General features: G+C 32.0%; 1 protein-coding gene across 1 annotated transcript in view; it reads right to left on the reverse strand.

Moving 5' to 3' along the window:
* LOC118191670 (ral GTPase-activating protein subunit alpha-1) overlaps positions 1–19,339 on the reverse strand; it is a 209,439-nt gene that overhangs the window by 32,469 nt on the left and 157,631 nt on the right. Inside the window, 5 exon segments of the mRNA XM_085816841.1 lie at positions 7,200–7,323; positions 7,761–7,832; positions 7,910–8,017; positions 8,107–8,288; positions 12,726–12,898. Coding sequence (XP_085672967.1) covers positions 7,200–7,323; positions 7,761–7,832; positions 7,910–8,017; positions 8,107–8,288; positions 12,726–12,898 — 659 coding nt within the window.

Below are 19,339 nucleotides of genomic sequence, written 5' to 3' on the forward strand. Positions count from 1 at the left end.
TTATGATGACGAGGAAATTGATTTAAATCATATTGGAGTACATCGAGATGAAACATTACATTTAGTAAGGAATTATAAGCCGAATAAAATAAAAACATCTGCCCTGAAGATGAGGATAGTGCTGACAGATCAACTTCCAGTTCATTGGGTGCTGTAACGTCACCCCCCCCCTGCAGAGCATTGTGAAACATATTTTGCAATGGTTAGAGAAACAAATCACCTCTCTGACTGACTGACTGACTGATTAATTTATTGCTGAACTACAACACAGTGTGCAGTTTTTTCGACTCAATCAAATTTGCCACATGGGCACAACACATGGTACTATTAGCCTGTGGTACCTAGAGGGAGCGGAAGAGGTGGAAAAAAGGGAAAGACCGGAGAAATCGCACGATCATGGACAGCAAGTGGAACGTCCTAAGTTAATTGAAGAAAAAGCACGTCTTAAAGTAACAGTACAATACAAATACAGAAAGAGTAAAAATATAACAGAAAAATATATACAATATGTACACTATATACAGGATATTGCACTATATTGCACACTACTAATCATTAAGTAGAATAACCTCTCTGTCACTTTCTTCATGCCTTTATCCATTTTTTGCAGCAATTCCACTTTTTGTTTAATGGGCATCGAAACATGCTTTCGCTTTGTAGATCCTTTGGCAGATCCAGAATTGGAAATTCTATTTGACATAATCAAAAGTTCAAGCTTACTTTTATAAAATTGCTCTAACAGTCTGCAAAAAATAATAAGCCGGACCCAATTTGAAGATTAAGGAACAACGCAATCTGCAACATTAACTGAAATAGATAATTTTAGCTTAGCTTATACTATCCGTTATACATTAAAAGCGGATGCGTAAATGCATTATGCGTTTACACATGGGCAGAAAGTCGTAGCTTTGAGGTCCGGATTATGGACATCCGGATTAAAGACTTTTGACTTTATATATATATATATCAGGGGTGTTTGTGGGACCCCAAAAAATCCCCTGAAACCTTTACGGACTTACTTTTACCGACATCTTGGAGTTTCAAGAAGGGGGGGGAGAGATATGAAAAATTACAATTATGAAGTATTGAATGACCTAATTATAAAATTTCAATGAATTACTTTTTTTGCAAAATTAATAACCATAAATTTTCAAACATATAAACTACTACATTTTATGTAAATATTTTAAATTACCTGAATTAATTCTTTAAAACAAATTACCTAATTTCTGCTGCTTTTTTTTATTTTCTGATGTTTGTGGGCTTGTCTTTCTTTTGTGGTGAACTTCATAATTGCAAAAAGGTTGACTTTTATTTTCATCATTTAAAGTTGAAGAAATTTCCTCGAGAACTGCACATGCAGAGGTAGAAGCAGTTTGCTTTTCTGCTAATGTAGAAGGTTTTTCAGAGACTTTTATAGGTGACTTATCTGAAATACATGTTTTTAAGTCCTCTTGATATGCTTTCCAACTTCTGTTCATATTGAGTAAGAGATCTTTGTGAATTGGATCAGTCATTGGAATTTTTGAGCCATATTTTTCACATGAGGTTTCTTTAGAAGCCATTAAATCATATTTAATAGTCTGCACTGCATCTAGGGAATCAATCTTAAGAGAGGTTCTATAGTCAGTGACAAGTGTATCCATTAAGTTGAATGCACTTTCCACTAATGGGCCATGAAAGCAGCTAAGGCAGGCTTTGACCAATTTATCCAATGTAGGATACTTATAATCATTTGTGAAATCATCTTTTAAATTAAAAACTTTAGACCAATATTTATCAATTGTACACTTGACTTGATTTCCACTTTCATCAGATGTGTAGAGCATTTCTTTGGTGATATCAATATCACTCTAGTATAAACTTATTTCAGCTTCTACTTTTGACTTTTCATTATCACTAAAAATATGGGACATAAAAGATGATAATTTTTCAAAAGCTAATATTGTACTGGTTTTACCTCTTAGCTCTGGATCTAATGCTGTAAAACTAATTAGATATGAATTTTTAAGGGGTAATTTCTGTTTCATATGCTGTGCTGTATTAGTATAAGCTTTCATCAGAGAAATTTGGAATTCTTTTGCTATTGGATGATTTTTTGATAATTTCTTCAGGAGAGTGGAAGCTTCTGCACCAGTAAATATTACTTTGCTAGGTAGATGGAATTTGGATTTGTGACATCAACCTTTAATAAATCATTATAAGATGTGCACTCTATATTTTCTGGCTTCATAAAAAAAGAGAAAAATTTTGCCACCAATTTATAAATACTGGAATGTATTAAATGAAGCATTGGTTTTTTTGTTTCAAATAATTTAATATATGTGTTGAACTCTCGTAATACTGCTGAATATAATGCCATATGCAATAAAGTTTTGTTTTGCATAACAAATAACCCATTTAGTATTCTTTTTTTCCGAGCTAAAGCATCCTTCGTGAGTTGTTGGGAATGCAAGCAAGAATACACCCCTTCAACAATTTTTTTCTGAGCTGCAGAAATATTTCTTTTATTGTATACAGTTTCAACATAAGAAAAATAATCCCCTTTATCAGTTTTATCCAAGTAGTGAAAATAAAATGCAATAAGAGCATCCCACAGATCTTTGATTCTTTCTAAAACAAATAAAATGTACACCCACCTATGGTCTGGTCTCTTCAAGGGCTTAAGTTTTTTAATGGCAAGGGATTCACAGATTTTGAAAAAATTTTCTCTTTTACTGCAGCTTTTCATATCAAAATAGATGTCATCAAACAAATCTTCTAAGTATCTATCAAAACATGAAGCAAATTTTTTTGCACAGTTATTAGCTGTGTGACATGTGTCACCATCAATATCTAATAAGTGGGGTGCTTTGTTTAGTCTGGTTTCAACACCTTTTTTTTTTTCCACGCACGGTGTTACACGAGTTCATTAATACACTAATTAAGTTTGCCCATGGAATATTATTATCTTCAATAGTATTAACAACTGCTTTAAAAACAGCTTCTGAATTGCAAGATTCCATCTTTAGAGATGCAAAATGATGAACTACAACTTCATTTTGATTGTTGTCATAAAACTGCACCAATATTGCCAGTATACTTTCTTGAGCATTGCTAGTACTTTCATCCAAATTTAGAGAAAGTGGAGTGTCTCCTTTAAAGTTTTAATGATATTTTCCTTAATAGTTTTTGCGAGCGCATATTTCATCTTATAACATGCAGTAGTCCTGGACATTTCCAACAAGTTTAGTGTCGTCTGATCGCGGCTCAACTGTTTGCAGAGTTCAATTAAATTGGGAGCTACATTGAAAGTAAGAGAATTCTCGGCGATAAACGAAGTTATTAATACCTCTTGGCGTGCTTTTCTTGTCACTATATCTAATGGCCGAGCATCAGTCTCCAGTAAGTCATCAGTATTTTTTGAATTAGCATAATTACTCAAACTCATTGAATGTCTAATGCACTTTGAATATTTTATGTGCGTCACAGTTTTAGAATGATTTGTGAAAGCCTTGAATCCTTCCCCACCATACTTCAGCAGTGAGTTACAAAAAACACAATATGCTTGTCCAACAACATTTATTTTCTTGCACCATGTGCCGATGGTATCCCCATTACCATCTCTCCGTTCAATCCAATTCCACCTAAATGCATTCCGGACACCTTCTTTTAATTGTATAATATCACTATTTATATCAGAAATTCATAGTGAAATTCTCTTGCGTACATAAATAAAAAAATATTTCAATAAACGAAACGAAAAATTTACACGTGCATCAATAAATGAAACGAAAATTTTACACAGCGGAGAAAAAAAAGTTGAGAAGCGATCAATGACAAATAGCTAATACGGCGAAAAATCCCCCTTCTGTACTTATTGGCGCCACACCAAGAGAGATAAGACCTTTGAACCCAGAGTCACGTGATCGCACATCTGGTCGAACGAAGTCTCTCCCTTTTTTTTCTGCCGCGCCTACTTGCCGAAAAGAATCCAGAAAAGAATGTCCGAGAACCGGGGGAATGAGTCATAACTTGCAATAAGGAAAGAACAAAAACAAAGTTTTTTCCCCCTTTTCACGCATTATCACTGCCTTTGGTGAATGAAAGGAAAAGTTTTCACCACATACACTGACCTTGCGTTTTCTGCTTTCAAAGCAAACAAAATTACCCAGATCAAAATAAATAATTCATTATTATTCCTACTTCCTTTTGAACGACGATCCCCGGAATTTCCGGGTATCGAAGTTCAAAATCCCTGGAATTCCAGGGTTTTCCCGGATCACAAACACCCCTGATATATACAAATTATTTATTATTTGTATCAGATTTCGAAAAAATTCACAATAATATCGTATTGTCATCAATATGCATGTGTGCAAGAAAAATTGAAAAAAACTGGGTTGAAAGAAAGGATGAGATATAAATTCCATGTTTTGATGCAAACAAGGAAAGTAAATTAAATAAAAAATGTATTAAAAAAAATTAAGGAGAATCTTACGGGGGGGGGGATCAAACACTGTATTGGCTTCCCCAAAATCAAACTACTTTGCAGATTGTTGTACTATTATAATTAGAAGAATTTCAGATATACAACATAAGATATGATTAAGAAATTTTCCTTACTTTGCATAGCAACAAAGAATATGATGCTGTACATTTACAAAAAAAAAAAAAAAAAAAAAATCACAAGATCAATGAAATTAGTTGCTTCTCTCCGATTACACTGCTTCATATTATAATGCAATACATTAAAAAAAAATTGTGAAACTTAATCTAATTAATTTTTTTTTATTTTTTTATTTTTTAAAGAGGGTAAAGGATTTTACAATCTCTGAAAATTTCAAGGTCTTATAATTGTAGATTTTGTTATGCTATGCTATGATATATATATTGAATGCATAATGATTGGAAAAAAAATTATCATATTTGGAAAAATTGCCGAAAACATGTAAATTGTTTTACAGGTCTTTCCCCCTTCCCAGTCTAAGGGAGAAAATGAAATTATGTGATTATTAGTTTAATTGCAAAGCAAAGTGTGAAACAAACATAAAGAATTACTTCAACATTAAAATAACCTCAATTAAGTTTTGAAGAAATACTTTGAGACATGAACAGACACCCTCCCTCTTTGATAAGCCTGTAAGCCAAAAAAATTCTTAGATCTTTAGATTTAGCTTATCTGAGCAATACAATACAAATGTCTTATGTACCCTCACCAGTGGCTGAGTGGTTAAGATCACTGAATATTGGAAGTCAACATAGGTTTGATTCGAGGCAAATGGGATGGCTGCATGGTTGTTTCTTGTGGTTTTCCCCATATGTAATGTGAATACAACCCAATTTCCCTAGGAAAGTTTTCTCTACAAGGGCATCCCTCCATCATGCATATATACCTTGTGTGTTTTTCTATATTCAAATAACCTAGCCTAACTTTCTGTTAAGAAAAAGGGGGTGTGATGCCAACTTCGAAAATGTTTCTGAGTAAATTCTTATGATGGTCAAAAGAATGAAATTTTTTTCTTCAATGCTAGAAAAACCGAATATGATATACATTAAAATTGAAAAAAAAAAAAAAAATAAAATAGCTAATACATTTTTTTCATACTATTCTTTTATCAAAAGGTTTCATAATCTATGAAATTTTGAAGAAGTTACGTACAGCAGATTTTCCAGTGCTGGAATCTTAAAATTTGGGGCACATAAAAAGCTTTTAAAATAAATCAATTTTTGAAAGATTGCCACACAAACATTCATTAAATTAATTTGGAGGTCCATAATAAATCCATTTGGAAGATTATTTTCCGCCTGCCTGTGGGTATAAAGACTGAAATTCTGTAGTTACTAAATTAAATCTGTAAAAAATTACTAAATTCACAACAAAAAATACCTAAATGAACTTTTGAAAAATAGCTTGAAAGTGCAAATAAATCTCCTGGAGAATCAGTGTGCCAAATTTTATAGCTCAGTGCTATGTAATACACCAGAGGTGCACAACACATGGCTTGCAGGCCACATGCATCCCACTGGGTGATTTTTTGCAGCCTGTCACTTGTCTTTTAATAATGCAGCTTGCACCCAGAAAAAAATATTGATTAAAACTACAAAACGTGTTTGAGTACATTTTGGTTGTTTCAAACATAATTTTTATTTGAAGGAAAAAAATTGGTTTTGTTGCAAGGACAAAAAAGTACTATTAATGCTCTGACAAAATTTCTCTAGTTGAGTTAACAAAAACTTTTTATTTATTTATTTATTTTATTTCATAATTCTTCCGTAATTCAATTTTACAATTGTAACAAAATTTTGGTGTTTTTGCAAGAGTTGGATTGTTGTGCGATTAAATGTAACTGGATATGCAATTTATGTAAACAAAAAATTTGTGCTGTAATAAAAAAGGAGGGATCCTTTAGTTGCCAAAAGAGTGATAAATGAGCTGATATCATGCTACTGCCAAAACATGTTTTCCCACTTTTCAAGTTCATTTCAACATGATTCAAGAGCTTCTTCTCTCATAGAAGTTGTGAAAGTACGTTAAACTATTTGGTACATTCTGATTATACAGTTATGAATTTTAAATTTTCCTTTTCTAATTTATATTTTGAATCATGTGCTTATTTACAATAAAGGAATTCTCTTTTCTGTTTCTTAAATGATGTAAACTTGCGAATCATTGTTTGCAATTGTGTAAATATTTATATTACAAATCAAAATCAAAATAATGCATCATTTTTCAAGTTTTTGATTAGGTCTTGGTGTATTTAATTATGGCAAAGCACACGAGGGCTACCTGCCTAAGGAAAGGGATGCCTTTGTGGAGGACTGTTTAAGGGAAACTGGCTTGTATACACGTTACACATGGGGAAAACCACGAAAACACCCATGCAGTCATCCCGTTTGCAGGATTCGAACCTCGGACCAAACTACCAGTGTTCAGCGACTTTACCACTCGCCCGCTGGTGGGTCAGTTTTTGATTCATTTTATATGTAGTTAATATGAAGTGTGTATCTTTCGGCTGGTATTTTTAAACACAGTAATAAGAGTTACTGATAAAATATTCATTCAAATATATAAAATTGGTGAAGTGCAACCTTCACCAATTTCAACATTTCTTAAATGGCCCTTCACAGATTTAAGTTGTGCAATCCTGTAATACACTAACACAAAAAAATATTATATTATTATTTTAGATGCACTTTAGAAAATGGAAGCATTATACCTCCCATCCTAATCCTGCAACAAATTCTTCAAATTCTTGACTTCCACCAGGATTGGATAAAATTGTATTTTTATCTTCCTGTCCAGGAGCTACATAAATCACAGCAATTTTATGTGTGTCACGACTGAAAAAAAAATCTATTTTAAATGAAATTATTATTACAAAAATATAATTACAGTATCATCATTCTTGTAAAATATAATTAAGGATCAAGTAACCAGTCAAAGCTTTCACCTAAAAATACATCCAAGTAGATTATGATCTGCACAGCAGTATTATTTTGAACTGAAAATCAAAGGATAGTTGGGTGCCATTACAGATTTTCCAGATTTGTACTTTTTCAACTTAAAATAGTAAACAAAGAGCTTCGGTATTACAATATTTTTTTTATATTTATGATGCTTAATTGTCTTCCCTAATGCATTATTATTTGATCAGATACTGTTAGTCTCAACTTCATAAAAATTAATTGGCTGCTAATATTTTGAACTGCAAATTTCATATAAAATAACATTAAACAATTAAGATTAATAAGATAAATATTTAATAAAATTCACTCACCATACTTGCTTATCTAAATTACGTAATTCTCTTAGTAACTGCTCATTTTTCTTCAGTAAGTCAAAATGTGACCTAAAAAGAAAATCATAAAAGTATAAAAATATAAAATTTCTTTTCAAACTTGCATTTTCAAAAAGATAGATATTTACCGCTTTTCCCAAGAAGTAAATCCCAACTGATTTAAAAGCAAACGACAATGTTGGAACAATGAAATCGCTTCACATGGTGGAGGAGGATGAATACCCTTAGCACTCATACTAGAAAATAAAATTAGAACATTTTGGATAAAATCTCAAAAGAAGTTCAATAAAAGCTCTGTTTTAAAAAGAATAAAATCATTTCATACCAACTATTAACTGAATATTTTTCAAATTGAGCCTGCTCTTGGTTCCTTTGATTTAAAATCAAATTCATTATATCCATTTCCCGTTCTCTACCTTCTTCATTTGGCAGTTTAGGAGCAGCATTTAAAGCTTGCCCTGGGACACAAACACACTCGGGGCTAGTATGCCCTATGTATTGAAGCAACTATTGAAATAAAATGTTTTTAAAGCCTATTTTTTAACACTAAAGTTAACAAACATATCAAATATTTGATATAACATGATGCATCATTCAAAATATATTTGCACCTAGATTTAAATTCAAGCTTAGCAAAAGAAACATAAGATAGTGAATTTAGTTTGAAGGAGAAGACAGCAAAGTCAAAACTTAAAAAGAAATGCATGATTCCAGACATAAACTCACATCCAAATTTATCATTACATACTTAAAAATAACGATATTCTATGAAATATTCAGTTCATGCACTCCATATTTGCAGAGAATGTAAGAAAGACAAGTCCAATCAGCATTACTTAATCAAGAGTGATTAAATAATTTCTGATATGCAAATCAAAGCACTAAATCATCTGATACTAAATCAAATACTTTGAGCAAAGTGAATAAATGAGAGAATTTCTGCAATACAGCATTGGATTTCAGAGTCTAAAAACTTAAAATAGTTTGTTACAGCTTCAAAGTATTATTTGAGGAAATATGTGAAATAGTAAATCCTCAACCATTTAAAAGCAGGGCAGAGAATCATGGAAGAGGGGAATATATGAATATTTCAAGATGGAAAATCTCTATACCAGAGAAATAATTTCAGATCTAAAGAACTGCTGTAAGAAGGCCTGTTCAAGGTCATAAGTGAATAACAACTGCTTCTCAACGCTGGTATCTGAAAATATTTGCCCATTGTAACAAACACGTTTTCAACAGCAGATCTCTGATTGGCCAGAGATATCAGGATGAGGTCTTAGAGCCTTATGTAAGATTTTAGGAGATGCTTAGGGATCTGACTTTTTACTTATGGATCACAATGTTTGTCCACATTGACATGAAACCTCATTGGCAAATTCCTTGGAACAGAAGACAAGTCTATGGCCAGCAAAAACCCCTCATCTTAACCTGGTAGAGAACTTACACGTAGGTCATTCTGAAATTTTTGAGATACACGCAAATGATAAGTGGCAGAAAAAAAAATTAACAGTTAGATTTAAAAATATGAAATGTTTTAGCCTAGCAGATGATTTTTTATTGGCCAATTGCAAGTAGAATAAATTTTAGGCAGAAGAAAAAATGGAGTTGATGCAAGAACACTATCGTGCTAGGATTTTCTATGATTTTAAAGTGGGATTAAATAAAGAAAATACATTAAATGTCTACAGTTAGCATTTGGAAATGAAAGTCCAACTCATGCTACTGTATTCAGATGGCTGACAGAATTTCACAAAGGTTGCAACTCTCTTCAGAATGAAGAACACACAGGAAAGCTGTTGTCAGCAGTAATCCTGGATACTGTGACTGCCATACGGAAAACGTTAACTGATGATAATCGCTACACCTACTAAATGATACAGAAGAAACTTAACATTGAATCTGCTTACCGTACATAAAATTATTTATGAAGAATCGCATATAAAAAAAAACTAGTTTGCCATTGGATTCCTCATAATTTAACTGAGCACCAAAAAGAGGAGCATATTAGAATCAGTAAAGAAACCCTCAAATAACATAAAGATGGTGGCCACCCCATTATTTCTAAAATTGTAACTGGCAATGAAACACACATATTTTGCGATGTTCCAACAAGACAAGAAAGTAAAATATGGGTCTTTGAAGATGATCCCACACTCACAATGGTGAAAAGACAACATGCCAAAGAAAAAGTAATGTATGCCCTTTTCTTAATTACAGGACTGGTCATATGTAATGTAAGCCATCAAGCTGGAAGGACAGAAGATAGTCAGAGATAATTGGTACACCACTAAGAATCTTCCAGAAGTTCTGCAAGAAGTGAATGGCAAAGGACTCATGATCCAGCATAACAAATTCTCTTCTCATTCAGCAAGATTGACAATTGAGTCTCTAAAACACATCAAACTGATAGAACATCCACTCTATTCATCTGATACAGCTAGCTGTGACTTTTGGCTATTTTTTAATCTAAAACAGAACTTAGGTAAAAGCCATTTTCATTCTGAAGATGAAATCGATGAGGCTATATATGCACTTTTTCATCGATTCCAAGAAATGATTGGCTTGAGGCATTTAATCTTTGGAAAATTCACCAAAGGTGCTTTGATGCTGAAGTAGACTACTTTGAACACTCCTAATGTTCTGTAAATATAACTTTAAAAACTTATGTGAATCTCAAAAATTTCAGAATGACCCTCAGAGGACTACCCTGGAAAAGTAGTTGCATGGAGCCATGTGATTTAATTTTTTTTTTTTTTCTGGGTTATTCTTTCTTTTCTGAACTTGGTTATATATTATTTACATAGTATCATCATTTTTACCATTTTATTCAACAGTTTTAAATCATGTGCAGTGCTCTTACATTTTTTTCTTTGTACATACATTATGATATTATGTATTATTTCAAAAGAATTCATAAAATTATAGTTCACAGTTTCTGAGAAACACATTTCATGCATGTAAGATAATTTTGGATGTGAGTGTATTTACCTATGCATGCAATAAAATTAACAACATTAACTTTCAGTCGTAAAGTAAAGCAATAAAATACATTTGAGAATAAAAATATTACAGACATCTACTCAATAAAAAGTAGCTATTGTTGATTCCTATACAAAGGTCCATACATGAAGCTTTTCTCACTCCATATTGTTTTAGCATAAAGAACCAACAATTTAAAAAAATTTTCAGCCACATGCTATAACCACTCAATAAAATTAATACAGTTACACAAGGATAACAATTTAGGCTGTCATACATAAAAGGATACTTATATCCAATAAAGTTTGAGCTTCAAAAATCTGAAGATGCTTAATAAAGGAAACAGGTGTAGTGTTTCCTCCATTATAAAATTGTTTCTAGATAAAACAATCCCCCCCCCCAAAAAAAACTGCTTGAATGATCAATGAATATTTTGAACTGTATTTCTTCATGACTAGGGCTTCTGACCTATATTAGAATACTTATGACAAAAATAGTAATTTAGCAAATTCTGACATTAAAAAAGTATTATACAGACACAAAAATTTATCATAGTCACTAATAAGAAAAATGTGCTTGGTATTGTGAAAGTCTCAAAAAATTCTTCCCACACTATGCAACTGCACTGGCTGCAGTTAGTGTAAAAGCTTTTTGCTAAACAGATTTTCATTTATCCATATATGTAATAGCATCTTGTTAGATCCTACTTCTTTGGCATAAGAGGTGTAAATTTAGGAAAATATCTGGAAACAATCTAGATATTGTAACTTTAAGTTCAGAATTATTCAGTTCAGGCCCCCTTTCAAAATCCCCTTCATTTTTAGATTACAGTCCATGCATTCAAACATCAAAGCTCACCTAAAGTACTGCAAAGTTCAACATTTCTTCTATGTCTTCAGTGTCTAAATAATTAATACCTCGGGGAAACAAACAAAAAAAAAAAACAAAAAAATGTAGTGTAACAAAATGATGTAATTCTACACTAATCGAATCAACTTGGTAGATAGGAAAAATTACCCAGAAACTGCAAAAAACAAAACCAAGAGTTTATATATTTTTTTAATATTAATACATAATGATTAGTTTTATGGCAAGTAAACTCAAATGTCTCTCATAAAAATTAATCTGAAAAGCTTTAAATCTCTGCTTAAGCTAAAATCAAGCATTATTGGTTAAGTGGACTTTTCAGGTTCATTCGAACAGACACTGAAAAGGTCTAAAGATATTCCAGGCATAGTAGTGATTTTTGAATAGTGCCAGCAGAATGTACTTCACATAAACATTAAATAATCCTCGCCAAGCAAAATACTTTTTTGATTGAGTCATTTACTTAAGTTTTCACTAGCAGTAGGTTCATTACTGATTTGAACCACTAGCAACTCAACTTGTTTGAATAGGCTACATATTTCCAGTACACTAGAACCAATTTCAATGATTTTCAGCTTAAGAAACAAAAAGAACTTAGCTACATGATGTCATTAACAAGGATATTATGTACCAGAATAATTCAAATAGTCTATTAATTTAGCATTTAATAATTCAAACAGACTCTTCTTACATTTACAATAATGGATGTCTTTGCAGACTTCAATTTGTTAAGTAGTGGAGAACTAATTTTTCTATTATAGAACTTCCTTCCTCAAGGAGAAGATAATGCATACTTTTTTTTAAATAATATATAAAATAGTGTTTTTAATTTTTTAACACTACTTTCGAATTATTACAAAAAATTATAGCTTAAACCAAAATACTTGTTAATATTCCAACATATTTTTATGTAATTTACTCATCTATTCACTCTATTCACTATTTTAGCAAAGAAATTCCCCTTCCTCACTAAAAACTGATCTTCAAATGCTATCTCAGCTACTACAAAACACAAGATTTATTTTGTAGAGAATTATTATGAATTTATAAATTAATTACTATAAAACTCAGATATTTCTAAGTTTTATCACATACATCATCTAAATTGTCAAGATCATCAGCGCTGTTTTCCGCTGTCGGTAGTTCATCCTTCGGTCTATGCCGAAGTGCATGACTAGATAAAGAACTTGAAAGGCCACTGATATTAAGGCTAGATGTTGAAAGAGATCCCTGAGGAATAGTTAAACTTGAAGCAACACTAAAAGAATCTGAAATTAAAAAAAATTATGTTTAATCATACCATTAATAATATATCCAACATTTCCTATATGCATATTTTTATTGATAATATAATAAAAATAATAATCAAGTAATTATATTTTAACATTCATATAGAAACTGAATTATGGATTGATAGAAGCATGAAAATATGAAAGAACAAACTTATCATGCAACAGTTCTGTGTGTTTCATGTAATTCAAATACAATAAAATTGAAGCGGATACAGCAATTTTCAGAACATAATTTTAAGAAGGGAAAAAATTAATGAAATGCTAAGTTTTTATTAATTTAATTATTACTTCATGAAATACTTCTGGAATTTTAAGGTTTTTCAAAACTGAAACCTTTTAAATATATTTAGAAGATCTATGACTTAACAAAACAATAAGTTACATCGAAAAAGGATTACTGAAGGATTATATGTGAACGATAAAATTAATCATTTCCTGTTACCATACTTTTCAAATGAAATTAATCAAGCAAGAGACCATACTGAGGGCTGTCAACCTACATAAATTAACAATTATTAAATTAACTGCTCTATGACTCAACTGCCACATCGAGCATGATTCTAACATTTTACATGTCATATTAATGATTTTACAAATATACAAGAATAATTATTTTACAAACCTTTTTTCAAAGTTTAGAAAATTATAATTTCTTTGGTTAATATTCCATTGTTGAACATAAAAACTAGTGTATAATTACATAACTTAGAATTCCATCAAAAAAATTACTATTACTCAAACAGAAGTGAAATTCATTGTCACTGACATTTTACTTTCTACATGACTTTAATGCAACAATCTGAAAACAGCTAACCAGCCAGATTTTTTTTAAGCAAATTAAAATTTTTGCATTAACAAAATAATAAAAAAAAATATTTAAATTAAAAATTTCACTTACTAAATAGTTATCAAAACATACATAAATAATAATAATAACAACACAAAGAAAAAATCCAAATTTACATTTATTTTCTACCTAAAATCTAAAACTTAATACTTGCAAGACATTTTCCTAGATTACACTTTGTAATTCAAATATACTGACAACAAATACAGTATTAATATTTCAGACTGGAATTTATTACAAATAATTTTAATATCTTAATTATTCAAAAACACCTTGCTTTAATTTAAACTAAAAATAAAGAAATTATGAAAAATTTCGAAGTTTCCACAGAAAACACAGTTACATTATTTGTTCCAAAATGTTGACAAGACACCAAACTTGGCAAAGCATAATAAAAGGATTTATATTGCTAAAATAGAAAAAAAGGTTGTTTTTAACGCAACAAGAACAAACTTAAATGTAACCTGAAGGTTACTTTAAATAGAAATCTGGTGCAAAATCCAAAACTTATACAGTCAAAAGTCTTTAATCTGGACTCGTCGGGACTTCGGCAATTCCGGATTATTGATTTTTCTGGATTATAGATCATCAGTTTAAATCTGGTAAGATGGCATGCAGAAAATATAAAATTAAAAATATTAAAAATATGAAACCGTAATTTATGAAATAAAGAACAATTATGATCTAAAGGGTATCAAAATTTACAAAAAAAAAAAAAAATAATAAATAAATAAAAGCTTAATATTTATTTGTTTACTTTATTAAACATTTCTTTCAATGTAAGTTGTTTAAGTTGCTTCATTTTATATGATAATACTTTCTCTTTAATTCTATAATCAGACATGATTTCTTGTTCAGTTACAAAGTTTCGCCGTTCAAGTCCTATAATTGCTGTGTCGAGAATACTGACTAATTTGACAAATGAAATTTTTTTTTTCAATAACCTCTGTGTCACTTTCTTCACTATCGGAAGCGAATTATAATGATGAGGAATTTGATTTAAATCATATCAAAGACGGAGTACATCGAGATAAAATATTACATTTAGTAAGGAATTATAAGCCAAATAAAATAAAAACATCTGCTCTGAAGATAAGGATAGTGCTGACAGATCAACTTCCAATGCATTGCCCCCAGCCGCAGAGCAGCGTGAAATTGATAAAGAGATTTCGGAATGGTTAGAGAAACAAAGGATATGCCTTTATCCATTTTTTGCAGCAATTCCACTTTTCGTTTGATGGACATCAAAACACACTTTCGCTTTGTAGATCCTTTGGCAGCTCCTGCATCAGAAATTCTAATTGACATAATCAAAAGTTCAAGCTTATTTTTAAAAAACTGCTCTGCAAAAAATAATAAGCCGGATCCAATTCGAAGATTAAGGAACAACGTAATCTGCAACATTAACTGAAATAGATAATTAGATAATTTTAGCTTATCTTATACCGTCCTTTATTCATTAAATGCGCACGCATAAATGTATTATGTGCATGCGCACACGCATATGCGTATGCATAAACGCCTATGCGTGTGCGTGAATGCATTATGCATTGACGCATGCGCAGAAAGTTTGTAGCTTTGAGGTCCGGATTAACGACTTTTGACTGTATTGCAAAATTTATAACAAATTAATTTCATATGTAAGATCTTAAAGCTAGACCTTCAATTAACATACACTGCTGGCCATACAAAATGCAACACATGAAGGAAGTATCCAAACAGCATGAAACTTGTATAATGTGTATACTGTGATGGAATACGCAAACGACTATGATTTCAGTGCACGTGCACATGATGGGCGACTGCAGTGTTTCTTACAATCTGTATATTAAAAGGAGTAAAGACTGCTGTTTTGAATAATGTGAATTGTTCTCTTGTGAGATTTTTTAATTGTGCAGTTTCAATACAGTTTGTTTCAGTTTATTATGGCAAAGCACACTAGGGCTACCTGCCAAAGGGAAAAAATTCCTTCCTGGAGGACTATCTAGAGGAAATTGGCATGTATACAAGTTACACATGGGGGGGGGGAAACCATGAAAACACCCATGCAGCCAGCCCGCTTGCTTGGAACCGGTCAGACACCAATTTTCAGTGATTTTACCCCTCGGCCGCTGGTGGGCGTAATTTCAGTATGCCTCTTAGAAAAACACAAGCTTCATTCGAGCATGTTTCCGAATTTGACCTGGCCAGAATCCTTGCATACAAAGATTGCAGATTATCTTCTGGGACACTGTTCTTCATCTTGGACACAGCCAAGCAACAGTCACGCAAACATGGAATCAGTAAATGCAGGTAGGAATGACTGAAAACAGTAGAAATTACAGCTGCTCATTGCACCACTACATAGGAAGACAGGAAAATTATGTGCCTGGCACTGATAGACACGCAACCATATCACAATGAATGCAACAGAACAATCAATGTCTTCAAGAACACTTTGATGTCATTTATAATACAATGGATTGTCCACTAGGTGTCTATTGCTTCACTTGCCTTTAACTTAACCACAGGCATTTGTGTTTGCAATGGTACACTGAACAATGGAGATGCACATCTGAATGGTATGAGAATGTTTGTGTTTTTGGACAAATCATGCCTCTGCCTGAAACAATGGTCAAATTAGAGTTTGAGAACATCACAGAGAAAGGCTGCTTGACTATTATATTATGCATTGTCATACTGGTTATGCACCCAGTGTTATAGTGTGGGGTGGTCGTTTCGGCCCCAAGGCCTCTAATCATTCGCTTTACCGGATGAGACTGAATCTCGAACGCCAGCTATCCTGAGGGAAACTTCGGAGGCAACCAGCTACTATGTTCCCTAAGTGTAGTGTGGAGTGGTATAGGATTCTACTCAAGAAATTATAATCGGCATAAATCTATGCCAGTATGCATCATCGGTACATTTACCAGACAAGATACCTCCAAGATTTTGCAACCTGTTTTCCTTCCTTACCTTCAGGACTTGCTAGGAGCCACATTTCAACAGGACAATGCATGACTACATGTCATGCAATGTTCAAGCTTTCTTCTTAGCCCGCCATACTACATTACTGGCCTGGCCTACCCATTTTTCAGATCTATCACCCATTGAATATGTCTGGTCAGTGATTTGAGAGCACCTGGCCTAGCATGCCGCACCCGCGGATACACCAGATGATCTTCAGTTATTGTGCAGCATGCTTCAAAAATGCATGCAAAACTTCTTACATTTAATGCCACAGCGTATAGCAATGATCATTGACAAAAGTGGAGGCAAAACTCATTACTGATTTTTTTTGTCTTCCTCTCTTCAGAGACGGCTGTATTTTAACTCAATTGACAATTATACGTGTTATATCGGAAATAAATTTCAGTTTGATATTCTTGGCCTTCTTTGTGTTGCATTTTGGATGGCCACCAGTGTATTTGCCAATTCCCGAAATTTGGAAAATATATATTAATTGCAGGTTTATAAATCTTGCTAGTGTTTTTAGTTCAACAGAAAAATTAGTCAAGAACCAACCACCATTGTCCAAGTTTCATTTAGAGGGGAGAAATTTTTTTTTTAAAATTTACTGGGCATTTCTTATCCAAAGGAATGTTTTAGATGTTACCCACTGTCCCTGGTGGTGTTAGAGCAAGGATAATAGAACTCTCAGCATAAATATGTGATCATGCCCAGATTCAGATTACTTAAATGGCACATTTTTTTTTTTTTTTTTTTCAGAGCATACTCCTCCTTTCTGAGTGCCTTATACATGCCTTTTGTTCCCTTCCTTTGAAGAATTTTTTGATTTATTCCTAATACAGTTTAGTAGAATGATCTTTATGAAGTCTGACTTCTGATTTTCTTACAAATCACTTTTTATCATTAGTAGGTTAAAAATTGATCATAAAGTCAAGGATGAAGGCCAAGAAACTTTGTTCAATGCAGATAACATTTTTGTTGATCATATCTGTTTTAAAAGCCTACGTGAACAACCAATCAGGCATCCTGAAACTTTCATTACAGGCTGGCTGGTTATTCTCTGTTATTTACAACAACAATCTGCAATGGCTCCATTTAAAAGCCACATGGTTTGAATTCTACATTAATACAAAATGTTAATCCATACTCAGAATGGCAATTAAAGAAAACAGATGGATATCAGATAATCAAAATCCAGAACCGTTTGCAAATTTTAGGCAAAATTAGGGATTTTTAAGGACCAAAAATTGTTTCCAAACATCTAAGGACATTTAAGGACTATATGAACCTTAAATTATTAACCTCCTTCTGAAATAAGAAATATGAACTTAATCATGGATCTCTTTGTATCAAACTTAATATATAAATCACTTAGCAAACAATTCATAATGTACTTTATTCAAAGTTAATAATTCATATGAATAACTTAGCAAACAATTCTACTATTTGGTTAGTATGTGCATATGAATAACTTAGCAAACAATTCATAATGTACTTTATTCAAACTTAATAATTACACCAATGATAAGAAAATTTTATTTGGTTATCATTCTAAATTTATCACATATTTTTATTGTGAAATAAAACATAATATTTAGGAACGGAAAAATAAAAAATAACTAAATCAACTTTTTTTATACAGACTTACAGAATAGGATTAGGAATTATCCCAATAACAATATATCATTCAAAACTGATTAATAATGTATTTCTTCATATTATCCTCTTGGGCTTTACAATACTGTGGGCATAATTTTGTTACTTGATCATGGTAATGCACATAGAAGCTATTTGCTCTATATAAAATACTTTCATAAAGGACTTAAAAAAAGGGGGAGCCTCTTATTCACATTACAAGCAGAAGAAAATCACAAAACTATCATCCAGCATATCAATTCATTGGGGATAATGCCCTGAATTCAACAATCTTAACCAGTTGGCTGCTAACAATTATAAATTTTATGATTCTGAAATACATAATCTGTATCCAAAAATTCCTCAGATTAGCTTATGTTTGATGCAGCCCTTTGTAGCACATACTATGCAAGGAACGGAAAACCTATACTAACCAAATAGTAGTATAGGTTTGCACTCACAGCTTTAGTGAACTTCAAACTTCATAAAGCATAATACCAAACAACACCACTGTATTAACATCGGGAATTGCTTTGTGGTGTTTTTGTGATCATGTGTATGCTGTTTACTGCAATTACATTATAAACTGAAATTGGAATGAGGAGCTGAAATGAAATTTTGCATTAAACAAGGCAAATCGACCACAGAGAAAATGAACATACATTAGTAAACTTACAGCAAGATGCGATGTATTGTACACAATATTTTGAATGGTACAAATGTTTCAAATTCAGAAGAACGTCCTTTGAAGTTGATAAGCAATCTGTAAGACCTTCTGTGAATATCACCCCCAAAAAATATGGAATGAATTCATGATTTGTGAATGTGGACTGCCAGAGAATGATCAATGGACACCGCAGACAATTTTGAAGTGTTGTACAGTTCAATGTGGACATTTTTAACATCAGAAATGGCCACTGCCTAATATGTCTCCTAACTGTGGTCTTCTGAGTAGAAGGAACATTAAATCACACTGTGCCAAGAAC

This window comes from Stegodyphus dumicola, chromosome 5 (assembly GCF_044657685.1).
Source record: "Stegodyphus dumicola isolate Sdum_Otavi_A_Nest chromosome 5, ASM4465768v1".
Taxonomy (NCBI): domain Eukaryota; kingdom Metazoa; phylum Arthropoda; class Arachnida; order Araneae; family Eresidae; genus Stegodyphus; species Stegodyphus dumicola.